Consider the following 27,215-nt stretch of genomic DNA (forward strand, 5'->3'; position numbering starts at 1 on the left):
TGTCAGAGAAAGGCAGAACAAATGGTAACATCCTGCAAAACCCCTGCTGGCATGTTCTCAAACAATACTGCCATCAGTTTTAGCTGACTACAGTACCTTAGAGTTGCCAGAAATAAGATGAGATGAAACTAATCATACTGTGTTTTCAATCAACTTCCTGCTGGCTGCCACCATTTCAAGAATGGAATTCATTTGTTTTATGCCTATTAACATATTTCCTTCTTTCTGGTTCTAAGGCACTGAAGGCAATGGTATGGCATCAGTCTGGGCCATAAGAAAAATAAGCAGGAGTTACTTCAGTACAAATAGAATTGTAAAAGTATTACCCTCTCTGACATAGTTCTTCACAGTACATGCTTCATGGTAGTCAAGGAGTATTTTAGCTTACAAGTCTCATCTATGCAGATAACCGTTTAATAGTAAAAAACCCAGCCCTTTGATGAGCTATACACAAGTGAAACCTTCGTGGAGTCCTTTAAAAGCCAATGGGAAACTGCCAACATGCAGTTCATTACAGGATCATGCCTCATCGCTAATAAGCAAAGTTACTTAACTGATATATATACATAGTAATATTTTTGTGTATTTATTAACTTCAGAGTTGAAGGTTTTATACACGCCATGAAGTGAAAGAGGTTTCTGAAATCCACGAATCTAAGAAAAAAAACCCAACATTGCACGGTCTGTTAATCAGGAAGAGAAAAAGGAATTTTTCCAGATCATAAGAATGAGACGTTAGGCATAGCATAAACTCTAGATGAAGCAAGCCAAAACAACAACTTGCATACTGCACCCTTTCCAACCTTTGTACACTAAGACTATTCCAATAAACAGTGAGATAGTTGCAACTGGCTGAAGTTTAAGATATAAAAATAGGAAGAAAGGGAAGCAAAATATTTCCAAACAATAAGTTGTGTGATTTTTTTATAAACAGCATGAATACAGATGAGGTTTCACAGTTAAGATTATCTGGGTAACTGAAATTATTTTGTAAAATACAATTATCATCTATCTCAGTGCTCCATTTGAACTTTATTTGAGCAGAAATGACAGACTGGACATTCTAAAAAGAAGGGCAGATCTGCAGAAGATTTAAGGATGGATTCCGTGATCTTCAGCAAAAGGTAAGCAAACATCAGCCATTGACCTTAAGCAGATGTTTCATAAGTTCTGAAGAATCTCACTCAACTCCCTTCTTTCAGCTGTTCATTTTTTAGTCTCTTAGATCCTGAAACATCAAGAGTTCAGTAGTTTTCCAGTCACTAGAGATTCTTGAAAACTACAGGATCTGAATTTCTAATATAAAACCGAGCAGTTTAAAAGAAGAACCCCTCCAACTTTAATGTAACAGCACATATGAATCTTCTCCTGTAATCTCTTTGCATGCCACCACTATCAACATGCACCTCAGGACCTCCTTCTGTCACTGTTCAGCAACAGGCAAATTTTGCCCAGAAACCCACAGTGTACTTCAATTTTAATGCTTCTTTCAATATTTTCCTTAATGTTTCCCATCCTTGTGGATTACTGCAGAAAGTGTGCATCTTACTGCAAACAGTCCTGGCTAAGCATTACATAATATCAAACAAAAAAAAATCACCATCTTTTATACTTGGCAAAATCTAGACCCTATCATTTGACCCACTGACACTGAATTGCTCTACTACCTACATGGGTCAGGCTCACTGAAGAACCACCATGAAAGGATTCTCAATCACTGGACAGATGGGGACCAGGAAACATAAAGCATTGGTACTCCTCTACGTTACTTTATTTACAAATTTCACATAAATTACTACATTAAACTACAAGTTTCAGAACTTCTCATAGCCTTGAATGTCCTGCAGATAAAGGGCAAATATGGCTCCATTATTCCAAAATGTGACTTGACAGACATATATAAGTGACATGAAAGTCACAAGATAAGACTGTCTTAAGACATGTTGCTGGTAGTAACCCTAGCCAACATCTAGAGCAGCAGAATTCCAACTTCAGATGCATGTAAGTCTTTTTGCTATCATAATTTACTTTCTTCAGAAAACTGGTAAAATACTGTGACTCCTTAAGTGCTCCTGCCAACCCAACTTCACTAGATGGGCACATCTACACAGATTTACCCATCTTTCAAAGTGCTAGCAAGGCCTAGGTAAATAAGGACAAGAGGACACTTAAGTTTCTTCAGCCTGAGTAGTACAACCACCACCAAACTCTGGAAGCTGCCAGCACAGTTTTGTTTTTTGTTGGGTTTTGTTTGGGTTTTTTAAGTGAAAAAATAGGTCTGTAGTTTGCCACTGTATATTGAAATGTACCTGGCAGACACTTAAAGAAACTGAAAAACAGATTAATCTCTTCACTGTATTGGTGGAAAAAGTGAGCTCATTTTTCACAATGCTGTTTTTCAAAAATATCTCACAAGAAACACTACTGCACGGATGACACCCAGGGCAGGGTGGGGGGAGGGCCAAAAAACCCATTGTGCCAAACGTACATTTAAAAAAAAAAAAAGTAGCAGCAGCTTTAAAGGGAGTGAGTTTTCTTGGGAGCCTCCTGTCACCGTTAAGTAGATCCTTGATCACAAAGCACCAGATTTTCTTCTCATTATCACAACACACTGAGCTAGCCAAGAAGTTCAGCCCAATGAAAAAGTTCACTTCCAACTTTCTGCAATTCTCCTTTCACATCCATATCATGTTGCAGAACTCAGCATGCTACAGTAGAGATAGCAGCAACTTGCCTTCCACTACATTACAAAATGCATCAGGCCCAACTATGAGAGCCTAACAAAACAAAAATAAACAAAATAATTTACTGCATATTTATAATCTGTCTTGCAAGATCACTCCCAGCAGGGCCATGGCATTTGTTGCAGTTCAGGCTTCTGTCATAACTCAAAAATGGGATTTCATTTAAAATCCTGCCACTCCAATAAACCAACTAAATGTAGAGTAGCATCACTAAATCACCCTTATTGCATCTCCTTCCTCGCAGCCTCCACTCCCCCAGAGTACCTTAAATTGTATGACATAAATCCCAAGAAGGTACAATCACAGACATGAATAAATCTCCAGTGGGCCCTCAAAAGTCTATTTAGTCACATATTCTTTGAACTTTCCATAAATAAGAACATTAGGGACTAATGCTTCTGTGATATACATTAAAGGTGCTTTATGACCATGTGTATCTGTCAGCATACCATCTGCCACGATACATATGATCTTTTAAAAAAAAAAAAAGAAAAAACAAAAAATCAGTAACGGAAACACCCTCAGTAGATATGACCCTAGAGGTGAGAGGAGTTCAGCAAGGAAGAGGATTACTTTTTTTTCCACCTCTGCCAAACAGAAATGACCCTACTTCCTTTCTTCTAAAAGGGGATCGGCCAACAGCCAACAAGGTCCTTACCTATTATGAACCTCCCTGTCTTCCTAAGGGGGAGAAAGATGTGTATTTTTGTCCTTAGCCTTCTTCCTTCATTCGTTACCGTGCCCCGCGCCGACCTGCGCGGAGAGCGGCGAGAGCCCCGCTCCCGGGGGCGAGGGCGCGCGGACACCGGGCCGGGCAGCCGGGGACCCGCACCGCTCACCCGCGCCTGCCGGGAACTACAGGCAGCCCCCCCACAGGGCCCCCAAACCGGAGCGTCTGGGGGAGGGGAGCAGGCCTCCCCCAGCCGAGCCGCCGGGAAGGCCTCCGCAGTACCCGGGCGGCAGGGAAGGCCGGCCCCCCCCTTTCCCCCCCCACGCCCGGGGGCAGCGCCGCCGCCTCCCCCGCCCGGGTCACCCGCTGCCTGCAAGCCCAGAGCCGCCGCCCCCCGCCCGGGCCCCCCGAGACCACGGCACACCCCGCCTCACGCCGGTAGGCAGGGGGACACCCCTCTCACCCCCCGGGCAGCCCCCCCGGGCCGCCCGGCAGGGGCCAGCGACCACCCCCGCCCCAGGGCTAGCTGCGTGCTGGGCCCCCGTGACAGGCCCGAGCCCAGGACTGCGACCTGGCCCGGCGCCCTGCCCGCTCTGGCCGCCAAGCCCGGGCCCTGCCCCCGCCCGGCCGTGGCCCCCCGCCACCTCGCCCCCCCTCGTCCCCGCGCGGACGAGCTCCAGCCCAGCCCCCCTCCCCGGCCCGGGGCCCTGCTTACCCCCAGAAGCCGCAGGGGCAGCGCGGTGGCAGGCTGGGCGCCTTGCTGCGCTCGCTACCGGCGTCTCCCATGGCGGGGCCGGTGCGCGGGGCGGCGGCGGCAGCGGGGGGGGAGGGGGGGGGGAGCGCGGGGCTCCCGGCCGGGATTCCAGGCCGGTCAGCTGGAGCCGGGCGCGACCACTGGGGAGGCGATGGAGGGGAGGGCGCGGGGGGGGGGGGGGCGGCCGCGCCCTACCGGCCGGGCCGGCAGGGAAGTGGGGCGGCGGCGTGGGACTCGCTGCGGCAGCCCCTCCCGCCCGCCGGCTCCTGTGACGACCCCGCTGTCGCAGTGGGGCGCGATCGCCCTCCCCCGCCGCTCGGCCCCTGACTCAACAATGCCTGTGTCCGCCCCCGCCCCCCCCCACCCCGGCCTCTTGCCTCCCCCTGTCCTGAGCGGGATGGTTTCGCCAAGCCACCGGATCAGCTGGGAGTGGCATATACCATAGCCCATCCCCGGGGGAAGCTGGGTTAGATCGAGGGTGGTAACGAGGAGAGACGCAGGTTTGGAAGGCACCTATAGGCTCGAAAAGGGAACAAGTTTCTCTGCGAGGAGGCTTAAGGGGAGCTGAGGCCTGCAGATCTACCCTGAGCTGCCGCCTTCTCTTTCCTCTACCCACACGCTAGGGCCAGAGTGGTACAGCCAGGGCAGACCAGGGGGTGGGGGGAGGGTGGGGTGTGCCGGCGTTGGCCGCGCATGCGCGGAGAGCTTTCGACGCGGAAGTTGGTCGGCGGCGAGAGGGTCCCCGGGGGCTTCCCTCGCGCCGCCCGGGGCTGGGGTTCGGGCGGGCCCGCACCCCCTGCCCACCGGGGCCGGGGCCGGGGCTGGGATCGGGATCGGGATCGGGCTTTCGGCCAGGGGCTGCTCCGCCGGGGCGGGGCGCCGCCAGCCCGGTCTGCCGGGAGGAGGGCGGTCAGTGCCCACTGGGGGCCTCTCCCGGGCAGGCGCCTCTGAGGGACCCCGATGGAGGGGGTGGGGTGGACCGGGCCTTGTTCGCTGCCGTGCCAGGACTCGGCCGCGAGCTCGGAGGGAGGCCGGGGTAGGGCCCCGAGGACGATGTGCTGTCTTCTCTTTCCTCATTGTTCTGTAGACGTTCGTCCTCGGTTTCCCTCAGTAGGAGATAAAATCGTTTAGGTGTCTGAAGTACGTGGGGGTTTCTTTCCCGACGGTAAACGACACTCACTGCCTGAGGATACTAAGCTGCGGGCTGACTGAAGCCGGGAGAAGGGCTTCAAACGCCTTGGCCCTCGTGTTTTGACCCCAGAGAAAGGGACCTGTGAGAGGTCAGGCATGGCAAGCAGGGAAGCCTCCAGCGGCAGGGTTCGTAGGCGATGGCCAGCTGCTACCCTTCGAGGGACAGGAAAGGAGAGGGGAATTTCCAGCATCTAGACCTGAGGGCTGAGTAATGGAGATTGTTCTCCTGGTACAGGTTTAGCAGGTGGCCTTGCGCAAGTTTTGCACTCGCTGTACCTTGTGTTTTGTCTGTGGAGATATTCCTGATCCCCTGCTAGAAATTGCTTTTTGATAAGAGTGAGAAATGCTATGTGGAAAAGTACTGGCATGACAGTAATGAAAGTGGAACTTTGATATATTCCTGAGGTGCTATTATACTTCGATTTTTGCTTTGCACTTAAAACCAAGGTTATTTAACATTGAAAATAATAAATATTCATAACAAAGTCCAAAGCATTTAGGTCTTTGTGAACAACTAACTAATTCTGCCAATGACCTTTTGACTTGAATGTTAACCTTCTTAATGACTTTTTTATCAAATTAATCCATGGCAGAGAAAAAAGTAGTATCGAAATACATATGCACATGTGCTTAAAACTTTTTCTTAAAAAAGTTGGAATTTAATTGAAATCATATAAACAGACGACTTTTGAAGAGACTGGTTTGCAACAGAATTTACTAGTAATGGTTGTTTTATCTAACTGTTGAGTCTGGGGTTACCTGACTCCCTGTTGATACATCAAGCAGGTCATTAATGCTTCAATAGCTCAACCAGTCGCTGCTTTTCCTCAGCTGCAACCTTGAATGCAATAACATTATTGAGTGTACGACTGACATGTATGATGGAGGTGGGACGTGTGTTGAGAATTTTCATTGACACATTAACTGGTCCAACTGACAGCCCTCTTTAAAGTGTCTGTGGGTCCATGCCACCCTGTGCACCCAAGCATGAGAGCTTCCTCTTGGCACATCTTCCTGAGGAGTCTAGCTGCTGAGGCAGCACTGCGGAATGCATCAAAAGGAGTGAGCACCTGAGCAAAATAGCTCTGGCCTCATTAACTCAGCCCTTTAAGCCAGTAAGTCAACTGAAAATTAAAGTTGTCTCTTACGTACTGGCTACCTGTACTACTACTAGAGGCCGTAAATTCCCCTCAGATAAGGAGTACATGCTGGCTTTTAAAGATGATTTGATAGTTATGTCCTTACTTGCTATTAAGTGAGCTCATGTTGAGTTAGCTTTCACGTATAGCCTTCGAGGGGGGTTGGACTAGATGACCTCTAAAAGTCCTTTCCAACCCAAACCTTTCTCTGATTCTACTACAAATGTGGAGAAGCATTCTCTCTGCTTGGTACTCTTGTGTCATTTCAAATAAAACTTCCATGATTTTTTACAGTTATGTTGGGCTAATAGCAACATTCTAGTTCCCCAAGCAATTCAGATTTTTAAAAACCCTACAGTGGTGTGGTAATTCACTCCAAAGTTAAACACAAGAAAAACATGAGTTTAGGGGTAATGTTATTACACAAAGCAAGTACACATTAAGCATGATGATGATGACACCTGAATGACTGTAACTCTGCCTGCTACTAATGTCCTAAGGAGGAATAATCTGTGGGGGGAAAATCTTGAGGATTACAGTACAGTTGAATACTATGGGATGGAGCAGGAGGAGCATGTGCACTTTCATGTTGTCATATGTTTGTAATAATATATTGGGTTTTGTTTGGTTTTTTTTAAGTATGACTTTTGCAACACTGGTTTTATATAATCATGGTAGTTCCTACTTTGTTTAAACAACACAAAATTTAAATTACTGATATATCAGTTCATCATTGTTTCCTGAAAATTTAGTGCGTTAATCTTAATCTATACCTGCTTTTCTAAACCCTTTAATGTTTTGATTCGTGTCATGTTTCTTCTAATCCTATCCATCCATTTGCAACCACCAGAAAGTGTGTTTTTTGTGGTGCAACGTGACAGCAAGGGGAAGTACCAGTGTGCGATGCTTTTTCAGAGGCTGGCAGGGAGAAAATTGATTCAGCTGATCTAAAATGAACGCAGTCGTGAACAGGGCATCACAACCTCTGATGAGGGTGTGGGCTCTTCCTCCAGCAGATCTCCTGTTGAGCCAGGCCTCTTACTCCCTGAGGAGTTTCAGTGCTAACTGACATTTTCTCTAGCCTTTTTTTCACCCAAAGAGTCCAAGCCCTGGATGCTTTCTCAACTAATGTGTAAGCATCCAGAGACAAATGGATATACAGCACTGAGGAAGCTTATGCAAGGATATGCAGCATACTAGTTGGGTAGGGCTGGGAATATTCATATGCAGAAAGTCATCACCTGGTCCAGATACAACAAAGCATGTTTCAACCTGGGGAAGCAAATATGCATTGTAAACGTGCGCTAGGTGGGGGGAAGCCTAACTTAGTGATAGGGAAGTTAACTTGAAAAACAGTAATGCCAGAAGAGGACTAGTGAGCAACAGTTTAACTATATGACAACAGAAACAGCTGATGTAATTTTAGTTCTGCATATCCGGATGCATGAAATAGATGGGAAAGGTGGTAATCCTAATGGGACTCTAGTGGCCCTGCAGCTCTTCTTCAGGGATCTTTTTGCAGACAAATCAGAGAGAATGCAGGGACGAACAACCAAAATACAGCCTGCAGATACTGAAATACTTAAAAAATCTAATGTTTACAGTTTGGCCAAGGAACAATTGCGTTTGGAGAGAGATCATAACCACACATTCATGTTTAAAGTTATATACAAAAATGGAATGTATTTGCAAGCAGGACACACAGAGTTTGGTAAGAGATGTAAAAGAGATGTCTCTAAGGGGAGAAATGCTTAGGACATACACGGAAACTGGTGAGGTCTGATTTTTACCTCTCACTGAGGCGCTTCTTGCTCATTGTCAGCAGGGCCCCGTTGCAGGATTAGACAAGGTAACGGACCTCACAGGCTCAGGAGGCAAAACCCCACAAGATTTAGAAGTGACAATTAAATACCATGTTTCTCAAGTGCTCCTTTTTTTCAGATATACTAGAAAAGGTTGTACCTGTATATAATCAGTACATTTAGGGGTTGTTTATTTTAGTATAAATATGATTGCCTGATAGAGAGACATGTGCACAAGTTAAAGCGGAGCAGGTAGATAATGTCACAAGTATTGTACATCTTCCTTCTCATCCTGAGATCTAAATTATCATAAAATGATAAAAGTGACTCATGTGGTGCCAATCTGCTAGAGACTCTTGAACTGATTGAAATAATCACCACTTTTTATTCCTCTCCAGTAGGCAGATATTCTTGGTGAAATCTTTTCTTTTGGAAGATCATTCCTGTTAAACCCTGTATTGAGGCTGAAAAATAAAATGAGCATGTGGGAAAGGGCAGCGGAGAGGACATGCCTGAGGTATAGTCATAGCTAACGATAAGGAGAACAATTACAATGATTCGCTACAGCCCGGAGCATAGGCTACAGACCATGAAGACATTAACCTACAGCAAGTCAGCAACACAGATGCAACCCCAGAAAAGGTGACTGAACCCTGCCCAAGACTGGATGAATCGGGACCAAGGCTGCCAGGCTTTCGAAAGCCTTCTCTTCAATGCATAGCTCATCTCATTTTCTACATTTGAAAATCATATTCTGGTTTTTGTAGGTACCTGGCATACCAGGGTGTGATCCAGCTGAATGCCTCAAGATTTGCTTGTGTTGACAAAAAAAACAACCAACCAAAAAATTAACCAGCCGTGAATTATCAGTTTATGAGTCATGTAGATTAGAAGGTTTTCATAGCTATGTCTTTTTAAAACATAAAACATATGTTTGAAACTAAAGGACAAGTTTAAATAGTTACAGCACAGAATTTGGAGTCAGGACTTTGACATTCTTCTCCTGGTTATTTTAAGTCCCTTTGTGCCTCAGTTTCATTTTCTGAAATGGAAACAATAATAATCTCATGGGCAGTCTGGTAAATGAATCTTTATTGGATGGCATTTTTAGAAATGAGGAATTGCTGCTGTTATTATTACTGTGACTAACAGGTGCCATTTCTTTGCAATTAATGGCTGGATGGAGGGTCCAAGGTGAAAGAGAAAACTCTTAACACAGCCAGTTGCAATTTACATGGATATGACTAACCCAGAGGCAATTATTATTAATAATACTTTTATTTATTTCACATATGTATTACTTCCACTTCCTGTCCCTTACATAATACAGGGCACTTTGAGAAATGCACAAATGCAAAAAAATTGGAGTGCAACTAAATGAACATTCTAGGCTAGTGTAAAGCTGCCAGATAAAATATTTAAAATTTTAAAAAATCAAAACAATACACATGATTTAATAAAAGGAGAGAGGATGCCTAGAAAACAAATGGGTAGTGACCCCACACAGGGGTGACAGTGAGTAATACTGAAATCACTCACAGAAAAATAAACCTGCAGATGTTCTATATAAGCTAAGGCTTTTATTATCATTATAAACCGTGAGAATTATGAATGTGTAATGATGATCACATTGTGCTAGGCATTTCCTGATGATGGATAGCAGACTCAGCAAAGACCGTTCTTAGCCTTTGAACGCCCTTTTTAGCAAATGATCTCCAAGCACTTTTTTAAAAAAAGGTAAACAGTTACAGCAATTTTACCTGGAGGAAAGCAGCCTTCAAAAGTGAAACCAGCTGCCCCGGGGTCACACAAGAAGGCACCTGCAGATCTAGTAATAGCATTCATATCACTCAACTCCCAATACAGCAACCGGTGTAGGGTCTGTGCCCTCTTCCAGAACTCGTGCCTTGGGTGCTCCTGTAGCAACCCCCAAGACCTGCCTCCTGTGCCCCAGGGTTCACTTAACAGTGGTGTCCCAAATCATCTCCGATGCGACTCCTTGGTTTATAAATTAAGGAGATAAAAATAAATAAATCACTATACATGTCCTTTCATTTAAAACAGGAGCCTAGGCCAAAAGAGTATGGTTAAATGGGAAGGTAAAAGATCAATGATTTTAGTACGTTTTCTCTGTTTTCTTTACCTGGCTTCTCTTCAGCATTTTCATGATGCCTAGTGCAAAGGGACTTTGTCTGCACCTTGGTCTTCTGGGTCCTACTGCAGCACAGATAAACAAGCATAATAAAACCCTCGTTTGTATAAATATAAAACAGTCCAGCCTTCTTTAGACTGGAAGGTGCCTGCCCCTGGCAATCTGTTTGAATATAAGCTATTTCTGCTCTTTCCTCTGCTGCTCTGAAGGTGTCAGACTGGGGACTCAGCAGCTGAATGTATTTCCAGGCACCTCAATAGGTTTATCAATTCTCTGACTTCTGACCTGGTGTTTCTGAGCATGGCTGAGATGAGCGGTAATTCCCTCATAAACGCTCCAGTGTCAGGGAGGCTTAATTGCTCAGTGGCATGAGAAAGCGCTTGGTAGTTCAATGACAAAAGGTCTTAAGAGAATGTGAAATGGGAGCCTTCAGTTCTCCCTTGCTGCCCCTGCCTGCACCCCTCCATAATGTATCCATCATTTAGCTTTTTTGGGGCTGTGGCACCAACTTCAGCTCAGAAAACCCTAATCTTATGGTATCCATGTGATCACAGCAAGATCAGAAGTTAGAAGTCATAAGTGTAGCTTGGGTAATTTTGTAAACAGCAGCAGCACCAATTTCTTTTATAGCAAGTTAAAAAAAAAAAGACATTGCCGCTGGAAATGAAGAGCATACAGAGCAGCTGTTTCAAATTTGTCTGACGCTGTTATAAAACAAGTTTAAAGTGTTAACAGTTGTACCCATGGCACAGTTCCCCTGCTGCGTGCACGCTGACGGCTTTCCTTTATGCCGTACAACTGAGCTGCCACATTTGTGCTCAGTTCCCTTGCCTTTCAGATCAACTCCTCTGAGAAATGTTTCCCCAGCTGTTGGCTACAAATGGCTGGGCAGACTCCAGGTGGACTTGCAGGCTGGTGGGCAGAGATGCTGTGCAGCTAACCACAACTGTCACGCCATGCAGGAGCATCTGCCGGGCTGACCAGTGCTTTTGGTGGTGCTCAAACCTGCTGCCCCACCCCATTAAATCTGTGCCCGGCCTGGGAGCCACACCTCCATCCTGCCAGAGAGCCCCAGTGCTTCCCACTCTGCCTGTTGCGTCAAGGTGATGGCAGAATGCAAGCAGGAGAGGTTGGAGGGCCCTGAGCAGCTTGGTCCTACCCGGGCCAGGGCAGCAGCCACCAGCCTTGGACAGACACTGAAGGGGGAGGAAGAGGAGACGAGTCTGTAAGGGGCTGCTGGAGAGTGCCGTCCTACCTCGTGCAGTAACAAACCCACTACGGTGTGCTCGGCTCTCCTCTCTCCTGGCTGGAAATGCTGAGATCTGAAAGTGTTTTACCTGGAGGGGGGAGCTGCAACTCCAGTTTAGAGGATCTTGGGTACGTGCTGGAGGGTGAGGAGATGGTGCTCTTTGAAGGTGGTAAGGAGAATGATGAGGGCTTGAATTTTCCTTAGAAATGCAGCAGGGAATCTCTTTATCTCCCTCTGTCAAGCTGCAAAGCATTTCACTTTAGCAGGCTACCACTGAAACCAGGATACTCCATTTTGTTTCAGAGTCCAGCAAGAAACTTGAGGAGAACCTAGAGAGAAAGCAGCAGATAAGAAGCCAGAGCAGCAAGCTGTGAAAGAACAGTTTCCAGGAAACTGGGAGAGTTAGGACAAGGAATGTGGAAGTGAAGCAGTGGTTAGGGAGAAGCTTCTGGCAAGATAGCAGCCATGGGGAGAAACCTTGGCTCAGTTGCAAGAGAAAGAAATTGAGGTGCACAACAACATTGTATTTGTAGATGTGACAGAAAATGCAAGACTGGATGAGAGAAAAGCTGCAGCTCCTGAGCTGCACGACCACAGTGTGAGCAGCCACGAGACTCCAGCTGATGGTCCTCATCTTGTTCCTGCACAGCTCTGTTGATGGTTCAGAAAGGGGGATGTACTGTATGTTGTGGGGCTGCTGCTGGGGAGGCTGATATCTCCCCGTAGCACAAGCAGCAGCCCTCCTTTTCCTTTCCGCAGCAGCAGGCATGGCAAGCCTTGTCTCAAAGTCTTTGGGACTCTCCATCCCAGATTGCATAGCATATAACACACACCCCAAGTACAAAGGTGGTCCGGGAGTCACTTCTGTGAGAGGGAGAAATTCTTATGAGCATGTGGGAGGGAAAGTGGCTGCAAGTGTTTGAGTACGGGTGGGGGGTGTAAAGGTCCTGGAGCGGGGAGGGGAGATGGAAACAGTCTCACTGCAGCTTCTTAACTTCACTTTCTTAAGGTGCAATCACCCCTGCAGCTTCCCAAACCCATCTTTGACTTCAGCAGTAAGTCTGGACTGTATGGGCTGCAAATATGTGGATTCATAGGACAAATGAGAATGTGAGTGGAGTAAGAGTCTGACCAGAAGACCAGTACAAATACCCACACTCAGGTTTGCAGCCAAGTGCTGGCACAGGAACGAAACACTGGGTGATCATGTATGTCTAACCACCTCTATCCCATGTAGGAGAGAGAGGATGAGTCACTATTTGGGTTTACAAATGGGTTTCAGGAGGATTATTGCATTTTGCAGACAACTTTTCAACAGAGGGACAGGTCACAGGGTACATCTTGAAGGCTGCTGACAGGAGGAGACAGGAGGAGGTGGAACATGGGGACAGGTCAATGGTTAACAAGCTGAAAATAGTTCAGTGAAATACCACAGGAGGAAACCATAGCAATGGAGAAGAGTAACAGGAGGGTAGGAAAAGAGGAGGTATCAGTGAGTTCTTGGGAAGCAATACAAAAGCTGAGAGACTTCTGAGCAGGGATCTTTAAGCCCTTACTGTCTCAATTAGCCTCCTGAAGCTGGTTGCTGTTGCTGGGACTGTCACTTGTGTTGCCTGCTGAGTTTACTCATTCCTTTACTAAACCCCTCAGCAGTGGTTAACAGGGACATGAGAGGTTTGAGAAGGCCAAGGGAAAAGCTGGCACAGTGATTTTGTCTGTAACAACATCTATTTCTGAAGTGATACGACAGTTTCTCTTTAACACCTTGAAATGGGATCTGGGACAAACTGCTTTGTTTTCCTATTCTGTTATTCATAGTCAAGGCTGGATTAAGACCATGTCAGTGTAGGCCTATTTCTAATCAGTTCTCCAGGGAAGAAAGCTTTCTGCTTTCCCGATTTCAAAGAAAAGCTTGAAAAACCCCTATCCAGGAATTTCTACTAGCTTTCAAAGGCAATTTATAGACAACAGCTCTGAGGTGTGAACTGACTGTGCTTATTGGTGAAGTACTGTTTTTACCTGCAATTAGTAGGAAGGTCTCCTTAAGGTGAGCTCATTCACATGTGTGATCAGGAGGTGACACAAGTCCTCCAGACAGCATGATTGGAAGTAGGTGTTGATAGCCATTACGCATTCTCAGTGGTGGCTCTCTGCATTCTGGGATAGGCACATCACCTTCCTACTTCGGGCCCTGAGGGAAGGCCACACACTGTGACACTCTCGCTTCTACCCCAGCACTTTCTGGCCACGCTGATTTATTGCAGAGAGGGAGATAGCTGCTTTCAAACCCAGGGTCTTTCACCCGGTCCTTGGCCGTGCCAGGAAAAAGGGCTACAGCAACTAGGCAAGGCACTCTGTGTTATATATACAGCAAGTTGAGTATCCCTTTTTAAAGAAAACCAGACTGCACTTCTCTGGTTCAAGAAGTTAAATGCCAAAACCAAAGCACTGGGAGCAGGCGATTTATATATGCTGAGCTGGCCCTATCACACGTCCGATGCACTAAAGGCATGGCCATGCTGCCTGCAAAGCCCACTGGATGCAGCTCATATTTACTGCAGTAAAATGCATCTGGAAAACATCTGTGAGAAGATCATGAGAGCTCTCCAGTGAGTGTTTGAAAGCGTGGCTGGTTTGCACATATGCACTCATCCATGTTGTGGCTGGTCCAGAGTGACAACAGGGTGACCTGTGTTCTCACGATCAACATCACAGGGTGGCCTCCGCGATTCTGTGATGGGGGGATGTGATGCTGCGTACAGCTGTCAAGGACAGAGGAAGACATTACCCTTATTTATAGACTAATAAAAGAGTGATGTTTCATTACAAGCTTTGGGTACAACTTCCTTATTTTTGCTTCTTTCTCCCACGTATATGTGCAGATCTACTGTCCAATCTAACCAATTTATGTAGGCATAACAAAGTTTTAAAATAACAAATGTGATACTGAAAATCTTCACAGCTGCCAGTGTCCTGGTTTCAGCTGGGATAGAGTTAAATTTCTTTGTAGTAGCTAGTAGGGGACTATGTTTTGGATTTTTTGCTGGAAACAGCGGTGATAATGTGGAGATGTTTTAGTTGTTGCTAAGTAGCTCTTACACTGGTCAAGGACTTCTTCAGCTCCCCGTGCTCTGCCGGGTGCACAAGAAGCTGGGAGGGGACACAGCCAGGACAGCTGACCCAAACTGGCCAATGGGATATTCCATACCATATGACGTCATGCTCAGCATATAAAGCTGGGGAAAGAAGGAAGGGGGGACATTGGGAGTGATGGCGTTTGTCTTCCCAAGTAACCGTTATGCGTGATGGAGCCCTGCTTTCCTGGAGATGGCTGAACACCTGCCTGCCCGTGGGAAGTAGTGAATGAATTCCTTGTTTTGCTTTGCTTCCACGTGCAGTTTCTGCTTTACCTATTAAACTGTCTTTATCTCAAACCATGAGTTACCTCACTTTTACTCTTCCGATTTTCTCCCCCATCCCACCAGGGGGGAGTGAGCAAGTGGCTGCGTGGTGTTTGGTTGCTGACTGGGGCTAAACCATGACAGCCAGTAAGCAGTATGTGCCACCAAGAATGAAGCAGAAGAGTGCACTGGTGTGAAAGGACCCACGACACCAAGTTGTGTTTCACTGGGTTTGCACGTGCCTGGTCTGCTCCTGTTGTGAGAGAGTGTACAGGGCAGTGAATAGGGACTTTTGCCCATGTTAGGGGAGTTCACCATAAGCATCAACCACTCTTAGGTGCTTCACAGGATGTGGAGGTTGCTTGGTTGCTACGGTGGGAGGTGTACTGTCACAAGTGCTGTAGCTGGGGTTTTTACTTGATGGCCATTTAAATGATGAGCCATTCAAACTTTGGCTGCTCATTTCTGTTGTGTTCCCTCTCTTCACACCCTTTGTACTGTGTACCTGCCTGTTCCCACTCCCCCTGCTCTTGTCTCCTCTCTCCCTGTCCCTCTCTGCCTCCTGGTACTCAGGCACATGTACAAAGCCGCTGGACTTTCCTTGCACCTTGCTCCCTCTGTGTTCTTTTGCATCTCTCTCCCTGCATCACACGTCTCTTGACAAAAGGTCAGGACAGCTGCCTTAGCTGTGCTGAGGTGGTAAGTCCTATCAAAACAATGAAAGAGCATATTGTTTTTCTGTCCAGAGAAAGAAAATCCTGTATTAAACCCTACAGCATGGCATGGCCACAAGTTAGTGTTTCTGCTTACTAGACATGCCTTTATTTAATTGCTTAGCCTGTTCAAAAGATATTAGTAGCCTGGTTGCCAGCAGTAGCCACACCTATGCTATTGTCATGGTTTCAAATATTTTTGTTAAACAAATTAAGGGGAAAAAGACAAGCGGAGTAGCTTGAAATGTTAAGGCAATCAGACGTAGGGCCCACTTCCACTGCTGTTCTACCAGTTCTCCAGCCCAGGGTAACTCTGTGAGAACTACATTTTCGTGTAGAACCCTAAACAAGAGAGTGGATAACTTTTCTTGGGCTTTTGATAGGAAACCATCTACCTATTCAGAGCGGGGATTTCAGCACCTGTAGACTGATCATCATATGAATGAATGGGGAGAGCTAGCTGGCAGCTGTTGGACATTTATCCTGCTTATGAATATCACAGCTAGCAGAAAGTCTCTCCTCTGTAAAAAAATGGGAAGCATTCAGTCAGGAATAAGGAATAACTGGGGTGAACATCCAGGTGGTGCTGAACTGAGATACCAGAAGATGGTTAACAAATTATCTCTTCTCCAGCTTCCTTCATTATTCCCAAATAGCAGGCTGTGAACAAATAACCTCTGGAGACTAGTATTCCTGTCAACAGTTTCATTTAGTATAGCCCATGGACTTATAACAGCCTGTGTGGGACAGTGTTATACCACTAGTATTGGCACATGTGTCTAACACTGCACTGACCTGCTAAAAAGAAATTTCCCCATGTAGGCCACTGCTCTCTGTTTCCTTCTCCATGCTAACAAATGCAGTGATATCTATCTACATAGCTACAGATCCAGCCCTGCTGCTGCTTCTATTCTGAGCCCATTCCCCAGGAGATCTTTAAAATACAATTATCTCCAGCTCCACTTAATCACACAATCTGTCCCAAGGTCTGTTCCTGCTTTTTTGGTCCTCCTGTTGCCAAGGTCTCTCCCAAGGTACTCTGTTCTCTCTTTGACCTCGTATCAACACTTTACCATGTGCCTTGTCAGCCACCTTGCTGTGGGACAACCACGTGACTGCTCTTGCTGTTGCAGTACTTCGCCTTGTAAAGCAGACAGTGAGATGGTCTAATTATATTTAATCTACTCCAATACAGGATGTCTATCTGCCTGAGCCTTTCATTTGCCAGCCTCCCATGGCTGTTTTCATGCAGGTGTCAGTGTGTCTCCCCAAACCATGTGCTTTCCCCTTTTCTCACCAGTGAGCATCCGGGGCTGAGCACTCAGTCCAGCGAGCAGCCTATTCAGGTAGTATCTTTTCAGGCTGTTGAAGAGAGCTGAACGGTGACGGAACAGAGCATGTTGTGATATTTTGGGTTTCAGCTTTGCTAGAAACAAGCAGGCGGCTTCTAGTAAGCTGGAGGAAAAGGAGGGGCAAAAGAGGCTGGAAAATACAGGCTTAGGAGACTGCAGTGGCATTGAAGGACTACTAAAATTACACTCTGCTCTCTAGGTTTCAGCTGTGTGCAGTTTGGGTTCAGCTTACACTGAAACCTAGGCTCTAATTTATACCCCTGCAAGATGTCTATGGCTAGCTTTTTTCAGGAGGACGAAAATAAAGTTTGAAGTAAAACATATGACAACTGCAGCTATAGGTGAGGCAGTACAAAAACAGGTGAGAGACAAACTATCAGCAGTTAGCCGTAGCTTAATCCATAATTATTTACTGCAGAGTCTCTTACACCCATGTTTGTCTCTTGTAGTCTATTTCTGGAGACAGGCTGTTAGACACTGGTTAAGCAGGTGGTTTGCTGATGACTCCCACATTATATATTGATCTGTTCTGTGCTCCCTCTTCCTGGGTGGTAATTTTATCAAGGCAAAACTGCCTTGGTGCTTTATGTTTTGACAGTGCCTAGCAGTACTGGGTTCCTGAATGAAAAACATAAAATCCTCTACATGTATAAAACCACTAAAAATGCAGGATAAAGGACCCACTTATTAAACTCCCTCTCCCTTCTCTTGCCCTCCCATGCTGCGCCAACCCTGGGAAAAACCTGACAAAAAGCTCCACTGTTCCCCAGAGAATCTGTGAGCATCCATTTTCCTCCCTCAAGCTGCGAGGTGCAAAAGCTGCTTCTCAGTTCCCCGCCAAACCCCCTGCCCGGATGGCAGCATGTCTAGGAAGGGCCACCCAATTCAACATGTCAGTCCTATAAAATACCTACGAGTTTTCTTTGTCCCGTCTGCTGTCTGATCCTTTTGGGTGTCCGTGACCTTCCTAGACTGATTTCGTCCTTTGCCAAGTATCAGCATCAGCTGTTCTTGATGGCTGTTTGCACCAGCTTTGGATGTGATGACAGAAAAGATAGCAGTTGCTTTTTTTTACTGCCTGTTTATCGCTCGTGCAGGCTGATGCATGAACCAAGGGGAGCTCTGCCATGCGGTGTGCCTCATGTTTTATGCTGTGCCTCTGTGGTGCTTAGGTATTTAGGATAACACATCTCTTCATCATTTCCCCATCTGAATGCTGGAAGGAACTAGCACTAATACTTCATATTTTGGGTCTGTTTAACCCAAAGAAGTATCCTCTTCGTTGGACACCACTGACTGTGGTCCTATATTTTCTTAAAGTGACAGAACTGAGCCTTTGGTATCTGTTATCCGATTTACCCAGCTGGATTTTCCTGACACCAAACAACCGTAGCAAAGCCCAAGGGCAATGGTTCAGCATTTTGGTTTACAGAGTCAGATGCTCTGTCCATAGGTGAAAAGAAGTCATGCTGCAAATTTGTGGGTTAGGTGCAGGGCACTAATTGGTTCCCAGGCAGACAGAGCTCAGTCAGAGCTATGCCCCTCCTCACATCTTCAAAAGTCACTTAAAGGATTGTAAATGGGATTCTTAGGAGGCAGAAGGAGGGAATGACCTTGGGAAGGGCGAAGTTCATATACTGGATGATAAGAATAGTTTGAATCCCCAGACCAGTTTTTTTCCACTGCTTAAGCTTGGTTATAATCTTTCTCTTTCAGAGAAAAGCTCATTGGCCTTTTTTTTGTGCATACTTTTTGCTCAGTCATACACTTTCCTTCCAACAACTTATTCTACACGTCACCTCTTGCCTGGCATCAAAATGCCTGAGAATGGTTTGAAAATCAAGGAGGGCAATCATACAGAAGAGAAATAAAAATGCCTTATTTCCAAGCTCAGTTCTGCATAATATCTATAAGCTGCAGTTACTTATACTGTCTGAATCAAAATCATTTATTGCCATTATAAAAAAAAATATTTTAGGAGTTTCAAATGGGAACTTGTAGCTTAGTGCACTGATTGGTGCTCACAGATTTATTAGACATGTGATAAGTAATTTGAGAATAAGAAGACAGCTGTAATCATTTGAAGATGCAGTTAACTTTGAAAGATATGGAACCAAAAAGTATATACTGGTTGTAATGTTCAGAAAGCATGTGCTCTATTTCCTATTGGAAAGTGTGACCTGTCTTGAACTTTGCTGCCACATTTCAGAAGCAGCCTTTATCAGCTCACGTGGATAGCTAAAATGTGGGTTTCCTATTTCACTGAAAAGAGGTAAAATCTCTTACCAGGATCTGTTAAACCATGTTCATAAATATTCTAAGCATTTCACCATCCCCATGTATTCTTGTTTCAGGTGGTCTGCAAGATGTTTCCAGCTTGTTTCACGTATTGCTGAAAGACTGGACAGCTCAGGAAACACAAGGTTTGTTTCTTCTCCTGCTTCTTTGGCTTTAAAAGCATGAAATCCTATTGATGAAAGGAAATGACACCTGCTTCACACCAGTTAAAGGCTACAGTTATTAACACTATAGTAGCCTTAATAGCATATATATAACCATTCTAGGATTAGGACCAAAGTGAAAGAGGTCATGCATGTGACACATCAGCCTCTTGGAGTTTCAGAAGGCTTCATTTTCTAAGGGGTAGATGAGGAATCTGAGAACCAGAGCTCCTGGGTTTCTGGAATTGGTACTACTATGAATTCATTTGCACAGATCATTTAATCTTCATGTATCTTGGTTTGCAATAGCTATAATGCTTTTGCTACCAGGGAGGCATGACCCATTAATAGTTGTAGAATGCTTTGAGACCATTGTATAGAAGGTACTGCATGAAAGCTCAAAATTACATACAGCGAGCCCGACTTCAGACTTCCTGTCACTTTTCTGGATGACTTATTTTAAGTACAGTGGGTTAAGCAGCTGTAAACATGCAATTGTTGCATGTTAACAACGGTTTTCATTCCTGGGGTTTGAAAGGTTCCCATCCAGGTGTGTGGTTGTAAGTTGATCAATGCTGTCTCTGCTGATCCTCCTCTGGTTTCTCCTCTGCAATCCATTCCAGCAGTGATGAATTCCCCTCTTGAAATTAATAATGTCAAGATTGCCAATATTTTAAAACCCAAACTTAATTTTGCTCTCTTGAGCCTTGCCTTTGGCTTGTGAAAGCAGAAGCTTTAAACTCTATTATTTGGGAAGTCTACTGGGATGCCTTGGTGTGGCAGGTGCTATATAAGTTTAGTGCTGCATTGCTATTAAAGTCCATTAAGAAGGATCTTTCTGGGGCTGTCAGCGCACCGCAGATTAAAACAAGAAAAATAAAGGCACACTCAACAAATGCTGCTGTAATGGTTCACATAACTGCAGAGAGGGGGCTCATCTTTGGCTTGTGATCAGTTTACTTCTGGGTTCAATGGAAAGGTTGTTTAGCTTCCTGTACAAGATCTGAAAAAAAAAAAAAAATCAATGTGGTGAAGCTTGTATGAGAGCCAGAAGAAATGCTGTACTGAATCCAGAATATAGAAATCCTTCACAATTTCTATATTCTGCTCCATACAGGCTCTTTATATTCTAGCAAGAACTAAGCTTTACTATCATTACTCCAGGAACACTGCAGGGTTATACAGGATGTGAACAAATTGTCAAATTTTATTTGTCATATTAAAACCCCCTACCAAGACACTGATAGAAGGCAAGGTGGGTAAAAGGAGAGAGGAGGAGCCATCAAACACCTGCAAAAGGGTTGGAAACAAAATATAGGAGTAAGTGATCAGTTTTTAGGTTGATAAAGATTAGTAGCAAGATACCTCCTCAATCCCTGCTGTGGCCACTGTTTGACTGTTTGGGAAAGGGAAGGGAGAGTGAGGTGTAAGAGGTGGATATGACACTGCTGTGGAGTCTCCTCCCGTCTGCAAGAGATGGAGCAATGGCAGGCGGTGGCGGTGGGTCCGTTCCCACACTGGCAGGCACAGGGCAGTGCCTCCAGAAGGGGTGACAGAGTGCACCCAGGCACCTCACCAGGTTTTGCCTGAGCTGTAACTCCTCAGCAAGGCAACCGGTGTGCTGCAAGGGAGAGCGCAGTGGATTCTCTGGCTCAAGGCATAATGGGGTGATCAAATATGCAAATAATGTCAGTCTTCCTGGAGTATGGGGCAAATCAGTCTGTAGTCATGGTAATGGCCTTGTTTAAGTCAGTGGCACAATCGCTTGCCCTGCTCTGGTTTCCTGTTTTGGTAAGGAAGCTGAATAAGGCTCTCGACTACAAGAGGCAGAAATTGCAAAATTATGTGAATATGGCATTCTAATGGAGAAGGTCTGGAAACACTGAAAGTTGTATGTCAGAGAGAAGGTCCCTGACTGGGATGTGGAAAATGTGGGTGGTAGAAAGAAGGAAAAATAGATGGTCCTATTCACCCTCCCAGAATACAAGGACAAGGGGATGTTCAATGGAAATAAAAGGCAGCAAATATAAAACTGTTAACGGGAAATGCATTTTATACAATGCCTAATTAGCTCATTCCCATAAGATAACATTAAGCCTAAGAGATTAGTAGGATTTAAAAACAGGATTAGACATTTATATGGATAATGTAATTGGGGATGTTCTCATTAAATAGAATACATATTTTTTTTTGTTATGAAAGGATATAAACCCTCTTGCTTCAGGGCCTAGGCTAGTTACTAACTGATAAGAATTAAAAAGAAACTTCCCCTGTTGGCAAGTCATTCCCTAATTGTCTTCTGCTAGGTTCCCTGTGCTTAATCTGAAGCATTTCACCAGGCACTATCACAGCAGAATTATTAAAATATATGATCCATTTGTTTGGTACGGCATGGCAATTCCATTTCTTCATAATCAGACATCTCACTGTGACAGATCACACAAATCCCAATGGTCTGAAACAAAATCCCTTTTTTTTTCTGCTAGCTCCGTAAGGGGGTTGACCTGGAGTACCCACCTATTAGGCACCACCAGATAGGCGCTAACAAATCTCACTTATCTGTCCTAACAGTGACACCTTCAAACTCTCCTACAGAGCTTACAGGAGACAGACACACAGAGAGGTGGCAGGGCACCGAAGACCCCGCAGCCTACAGCTTTTGAGGGCGCGTCCTCCTACACATGTGAACGGTACTCTCTCATGGATGCTGCAGGCTGTCAGAAGTTGGAACAACATACATTCAGGCAAAAATGAAATGATCACAATCAGAAGGGAAAAAAATGCTTCAGAACTTTTCCTTTCTTTTCCAGGCAAGATAGGAAAGATGCTGGTAGTAGCCTAGCCTTTCCATTTAAAAACATCAGAAGGCCTTATCTAACCTGACTAAAATTCAATTGTCTTGCATTTTGGACACTGAAACACCCTTCTCTCTGGTCTTGCCAAGTGCAATTTCAGTCTGTGCACATCACTGCAAAATACTGCTGTAAAGATCATCCTCCTAATCCATCACCTTGGGGATTTTACACATTCTTTGCTCCTCTCTACTACATTCCTCTTCTTTACCCCATCAAACACAAGCTATTTATCTTTCCTGTCAAGGCCCTTCCCACCCTGCCAAAGAGCTCTCCTTTGCTATGACAGTGTTGTTTCCCTTCTCATCATTCTGTCAGTCTCTATTTCTCACTTGTTAACATTTTAATAGAAATGTTCCTGTGCTTTTTTCCTTGCTGTTACTGGGAGGAGTCTTGGTAAAGTTTGGGGAAAGACCCTCATTATCTTTCCAAATCTCTGTTGAAAGCCCACCTTCACTACACTGCCTGTGAAGAGCTTGACAGTGGTTTGGCCACTTTCCATCATACTGACAAACAGGAGTCCATTCATCCTATCCACTGCCCTGTCTGCCCAGGTAGATCCACTACTCACATCTGGAAGGTAGGGATTGTCTTTCTGTTCTTGCGAAGTGTATTTAGAGCAGCTTCTCCATCATCAACTAGGATTTCTAAGAGCCACTGCAAAACAAACTCTGATATTCCTCATTCCTTTTCCATCAAGGATTACTTGAACAGTTTACCTGAGCCACTGGTTTCTGTAGGTCACAGACAGAGCTTGTACGTGGAAGGTCATCATGCTCTGCAAGCAGAGGTCTCTTCTGAAGATGCAGGTAGTGAAAAGTGGGCTCCAAAGCAGAGGTGTTCAGCTTAGCTCTGTTCTTGGCAATGTTGCTTTTCTCTCATCTGCTAATGACTCCTGCAAATCCTTCAGTCCAAGAAGGTGTCTTTTGTGTACTAAATGCTGCCATTATTTATAATGCACTTTTGTTAAATGTGCTTAAAGCCAGTCCTGCAGGACAGTTTCAATCAAATTGTGTTCAATTTATTCCAGCTGAATAACTCTGAAATGTAAATAAAATTAAATTAAATGTGCTGTATTTGTATCCTGTTACAAATGTAATAAGCTTGAAGTAATGCTGACTGTGAAACCTGTTGAAGACTGTAGAGTAAAAATCAACCTCTAGAAAACAGCACAAAACTTGATATCTGGCTTGCAAGAGCAATTAGGGGTACGTTTAATCCAGAGGGTCTTTTTAATCTTATTTGTTCATATTGCTTCTCTGCTTCATTCTAGTAAAAGGCAGGAACAACTAGGTCTCCTGTAGTTGTTATGTTTAGTTTAACAAACATGCAGAATACCCTGTATCTGTTCCTAGCTCACTGTTTTGGGACTTGGAATGATATTGTTATTAATAATAATCTTACATTTAGAGGACATTTTTAATCCCAAAGCACATCATAAATTAGCATCAAGGCCCAAAGTGCTTACTTAGCACTGTCAAAATATGTGTGAGTTCTTATAATTATTTACTAAGAGACTTCAGGTTTGGTCCTATAAATTGTAAATATTGATATATACGTGGCAGAATAACTTATCTATTGCATACCTCCCTAGGCAATTTACTCCCCAAAAGGTCTAGGATTCCTGCCAGTTAGATACTTGGATCATTCCTGGTGCAAACATTACCCAAAACCACCAGGGAAAACCCAGCTTTCACCAAGAGTGCTACAAAACCTATTGCAGGCATACTAACCAGGCACAGCCTCAGGATGTGAAGGTCTCAACTAGAGCATTAGAGACAGGAAGATATGTGGACTGCCGTTAAGCAACTGGGTATAGCTAGCTGAATTTGTCCTGCTGGGACTTAAGCCCCTGGCTCCAGGGAGCCCAGGTATTTTGAACGCTGCTGTGTGTTCAGCTACAAGCTGCTCTGCTTCAAGCTGCCGGTCCAGGGAGGAGTTAGGACCCCATCCAGTCCCTCACTTACTCATTCTGCATATTTTACAGGACCATCAAGGGTGTCATGTTATAAAGACAGAGGATTCAACAGACTAGGTAGAAAGGATGCAGAAGTATCTGGGGCAGCACAGGCAGAAGGAAGGGGAAAGTGGGACTGAGCCAACACATACTCCCATCCTGAGGCATGCATTGGGGGGGGGGGGGCTGATTGACACCCCCTCCTGAGCATTTATTTTTCTCCACCCCTCTTGATTTGTTTCTAAGGGCCCTAAAGCACAGTGCAGTAGAGTTGCTCCCACAGTAAACAATGCTCCAAACATTGGTGGATCTCAGGTCTTCACCAGTTACAGCAATAGCCACATCAATGTCTGAAGCAAATTCTTTTTGGTAAGGTAATCAATATCAGGTTACCACAGACAAAGTGAGATTGCCAGTAGACCAGAAACTCTTCTGAACTGTTAACAATGCTCAGATATTAAGGACATCTGGTTTCCAAGACCTTTGTGACCTTGAAGTTCTTGGACAGCCTCCTCTAAAAATCCTGTCAGACCAACTACGAATCCTGGTGTTTGAAGTGATATGGAAAATATTAAATCAGGGTCAGTGTTGATAGATTTTAAAAAATGGTGGCTTAATATTCCCTCACTTCAAAACCTTGCCTAGCAAGCTTTCTAAGTTCATTCAGACTGGAATAAAATTAATGAAGCTTTAGTCATACCTTTCTTTCTATTTCATTTCTATTTCATGCATTTCCTTCATAACTGCCGAGCGCAGTTATGTGGCCTCAACAAGAGATGGCAAAATCAGTACTGTGGCAATGTGGTACATCTTGGCAAAAGGTACTGTTATTATGCCAAGACGACATTCAGCCCAAAGGGTACCATCCCAAAGTGCTGAGTTAAGGTATCCTCAGGAATCATGGAGGCCTTTCACTGATCTTTTATTTTGAATTAAACAAACAAGAGGTCAGGGGGTTAAATAAATTCTTAAGAGGAAGAAGCTCAGACATTCCTTCTGATCCTCCTTTCTTTTGTGATGCTCTTGAATGTGCTGCTCACACACTTTCCTCAGTTATTCGCAGCCACATGACAAACGCTACCTAATGGCCAGCTTATTCTATTTGTCCTTTTGTACTACCCTCTTCTTACAAACCTGAAACACTTTGAATTCACACAGTGAACTACTGCAAGTCAATGTTCACTTTTCATAGACTGGATTCATTTAGAAAATGGCTTATGTGAAAATCTTTGGATGAGCTATACTGTATTAAGTTTTGTGTGGACACATACTTTGAACTTGTCTGCTGGCTTCTTGCTGATGTCCCATATGATATTGCTTCATGCCAGGGTTGATTCATCTGCTTACCTGTAGGCTCTCACTGGATCAAGGGTCAAGCTAATGGGATTCAGCTAATGGTATGTGTACCCAAAAGTAGTCTGTGAATATATATTCTCAAAATCTCATATACTATGTCATGCCTTGCAACATCCTTGCCCAGCATATGAGGGGTCATCCTGAAGTTGTAGGTCATCATACACCATGGGAAAGCAGGCTGTTCAGTGTGCCTGGAGTGACCTGGAAATATAGGAGTATATACTAAAATGAATGAGTGGAGAAGGATCTACTTAGAATATAGCTCATTGCAACAACGAAGGAATGAAACTCTGGCAAAAATGAGGGAAAGAAACCCAAGGCTTAAACAAGGTCTCTGGCAATGTTCCATGTACCTATTTCTTCTCCCAAGCTTTGGGACTCACACTTAACGCATAAGGTGTTGTGTGAGCTGTGGCCTGTGCTGGTGACAAAGAGGAGACTTGACCTAACTTAACCAGAGCTGAGAGGATGGAAAATTCCTGTAAATCCAGGATCTTTTCCCTGTGCAAAAGCCAGGGCAGACCCAGACAAAGATGCTCCATAAAAACAGCATAAACTTGCTGTATCACTGCAGTAAGAGGGTTTTCAAGATGGTGGTAGCAGACTCTATGTTAAGGTGTATCCTGGGGTTATAGAGAGAGGGATGATGAGGGAGGGCATACAAACGTGTTCTGCAAGCCCTGCAGTTGGTGTTATTTTAGGCCAACAAGAGTTAGGAAATTTCTCCAATGTTTGGCTTGTAACTCTCATTTTGATGCTATGTTTGCTGAAAGCAGCATCATACCAGGGAAGTTTTGTTTGGTGATGATTATTCCCTTAAAATTTGCATAGTAATTGCACACCATCACTTACTCACCATCCCCTTTCTCCAGCCTTTTGCATTTTCATACTATCGAGGCCAATTGCTGCAGTACATGCCTCCACCCTGATCCAACTAATGATGGTGCAGCACTTTTGAATAGGTAAATACTTAATAGAGGCATCCAAGTCTACCGATACTTCAGCTAGGGAAATTTTGGACAATGAACAAGGCACTTTGCTATTTGATGGACACTATCAGCTTTCAGCTCCCATGGCATTTTATGAGGTACATTTCCCCTAACAAAACATGTGGAAATGTAAGGAGATTAAATACCCCTTTGCTGGTCACAGTCACAGTCATACTCTTGGCATCATCAGAGCTTAGGTCTAGTAAGGTTATCGCAGCACCCTGCTTGGCACTGAGCTTTGAATATGTCCCCTGGTGAAATAAGGGAGAATAGCAAGCAAAGGCAGTGCTGCAGCTTCTCACCAAGAGTGCAAGACAGAGAGGTCCAGGAAGGTTGGTGAAGTGGTGCTACACCTGTGGGAGGACTGTTCTGACACTTGAAGTGACCACATCTCCCTTGTCTGTCATCTGCTTTTCAAATAGCTCCCTTCTCCGCCCTTCAGGGCCTTATTCA

At 44.8% G+C, this 27,215-nt stretch overlaps 1 protein-coding gene and 1 long non-coding RNA gene across 2 annotated transcripts in view; one reads left to right on the plus strand and one right to left on the minus strand.

Annotated features, from left to right (window-relative positions):
* Nucleotides 1–4,633, minus strand: part of ZFAND3 (zinc finger AN1-type containing 3) — a 141,271-nt gene extending 136,638 nt beyond the window's left edge. The window contains 2 exon segments of the mRNA XM_075089146.1: nucleotides 4,130–4,344; nucleotides 4,346–4,633. Of these exon segments, the coding sequence (XP_074945247.1) occupies nucleotides 4,130–4,344; nucleotides 4,346–4,618 (488 nt within the window). The 5' untranslated portion in view covers nucleotides 4,619–4,633.
* LOC142055337 (uncharacterized) lies at nucleotides 3,746–23,602 on the plus strand. Its single transcript, XR_012659901.1, has 3 exons — nucleotides 3,746–3,852; nucleotides 19,522–19,590; nucleotides 22,204–23,602. It is a non-coding gene; the product is annotated as an uncharacterized LOC142055337 (long non-coding RNA).
* Nucleotides 23,603–27,215: the final 3,613 nt, after the last annotated feature.

The sequence above is a fragment of the Phalacrocorax aristotelis genome, chromosome 3, assembly GCF_949628215.1.
Source record: "Phalacrocorax aristotelis chromosome 3, bGulAri2.1, whole genome shotgun sequence".
Classification (NCBI taxonomy): domain Eukaryota; kingdom Metazoa; phylum Chordata; class Aves; order Suliformes; family Phalacrocoracidae; genus Phalacrocorax; species Phalacrocorax aristotelis.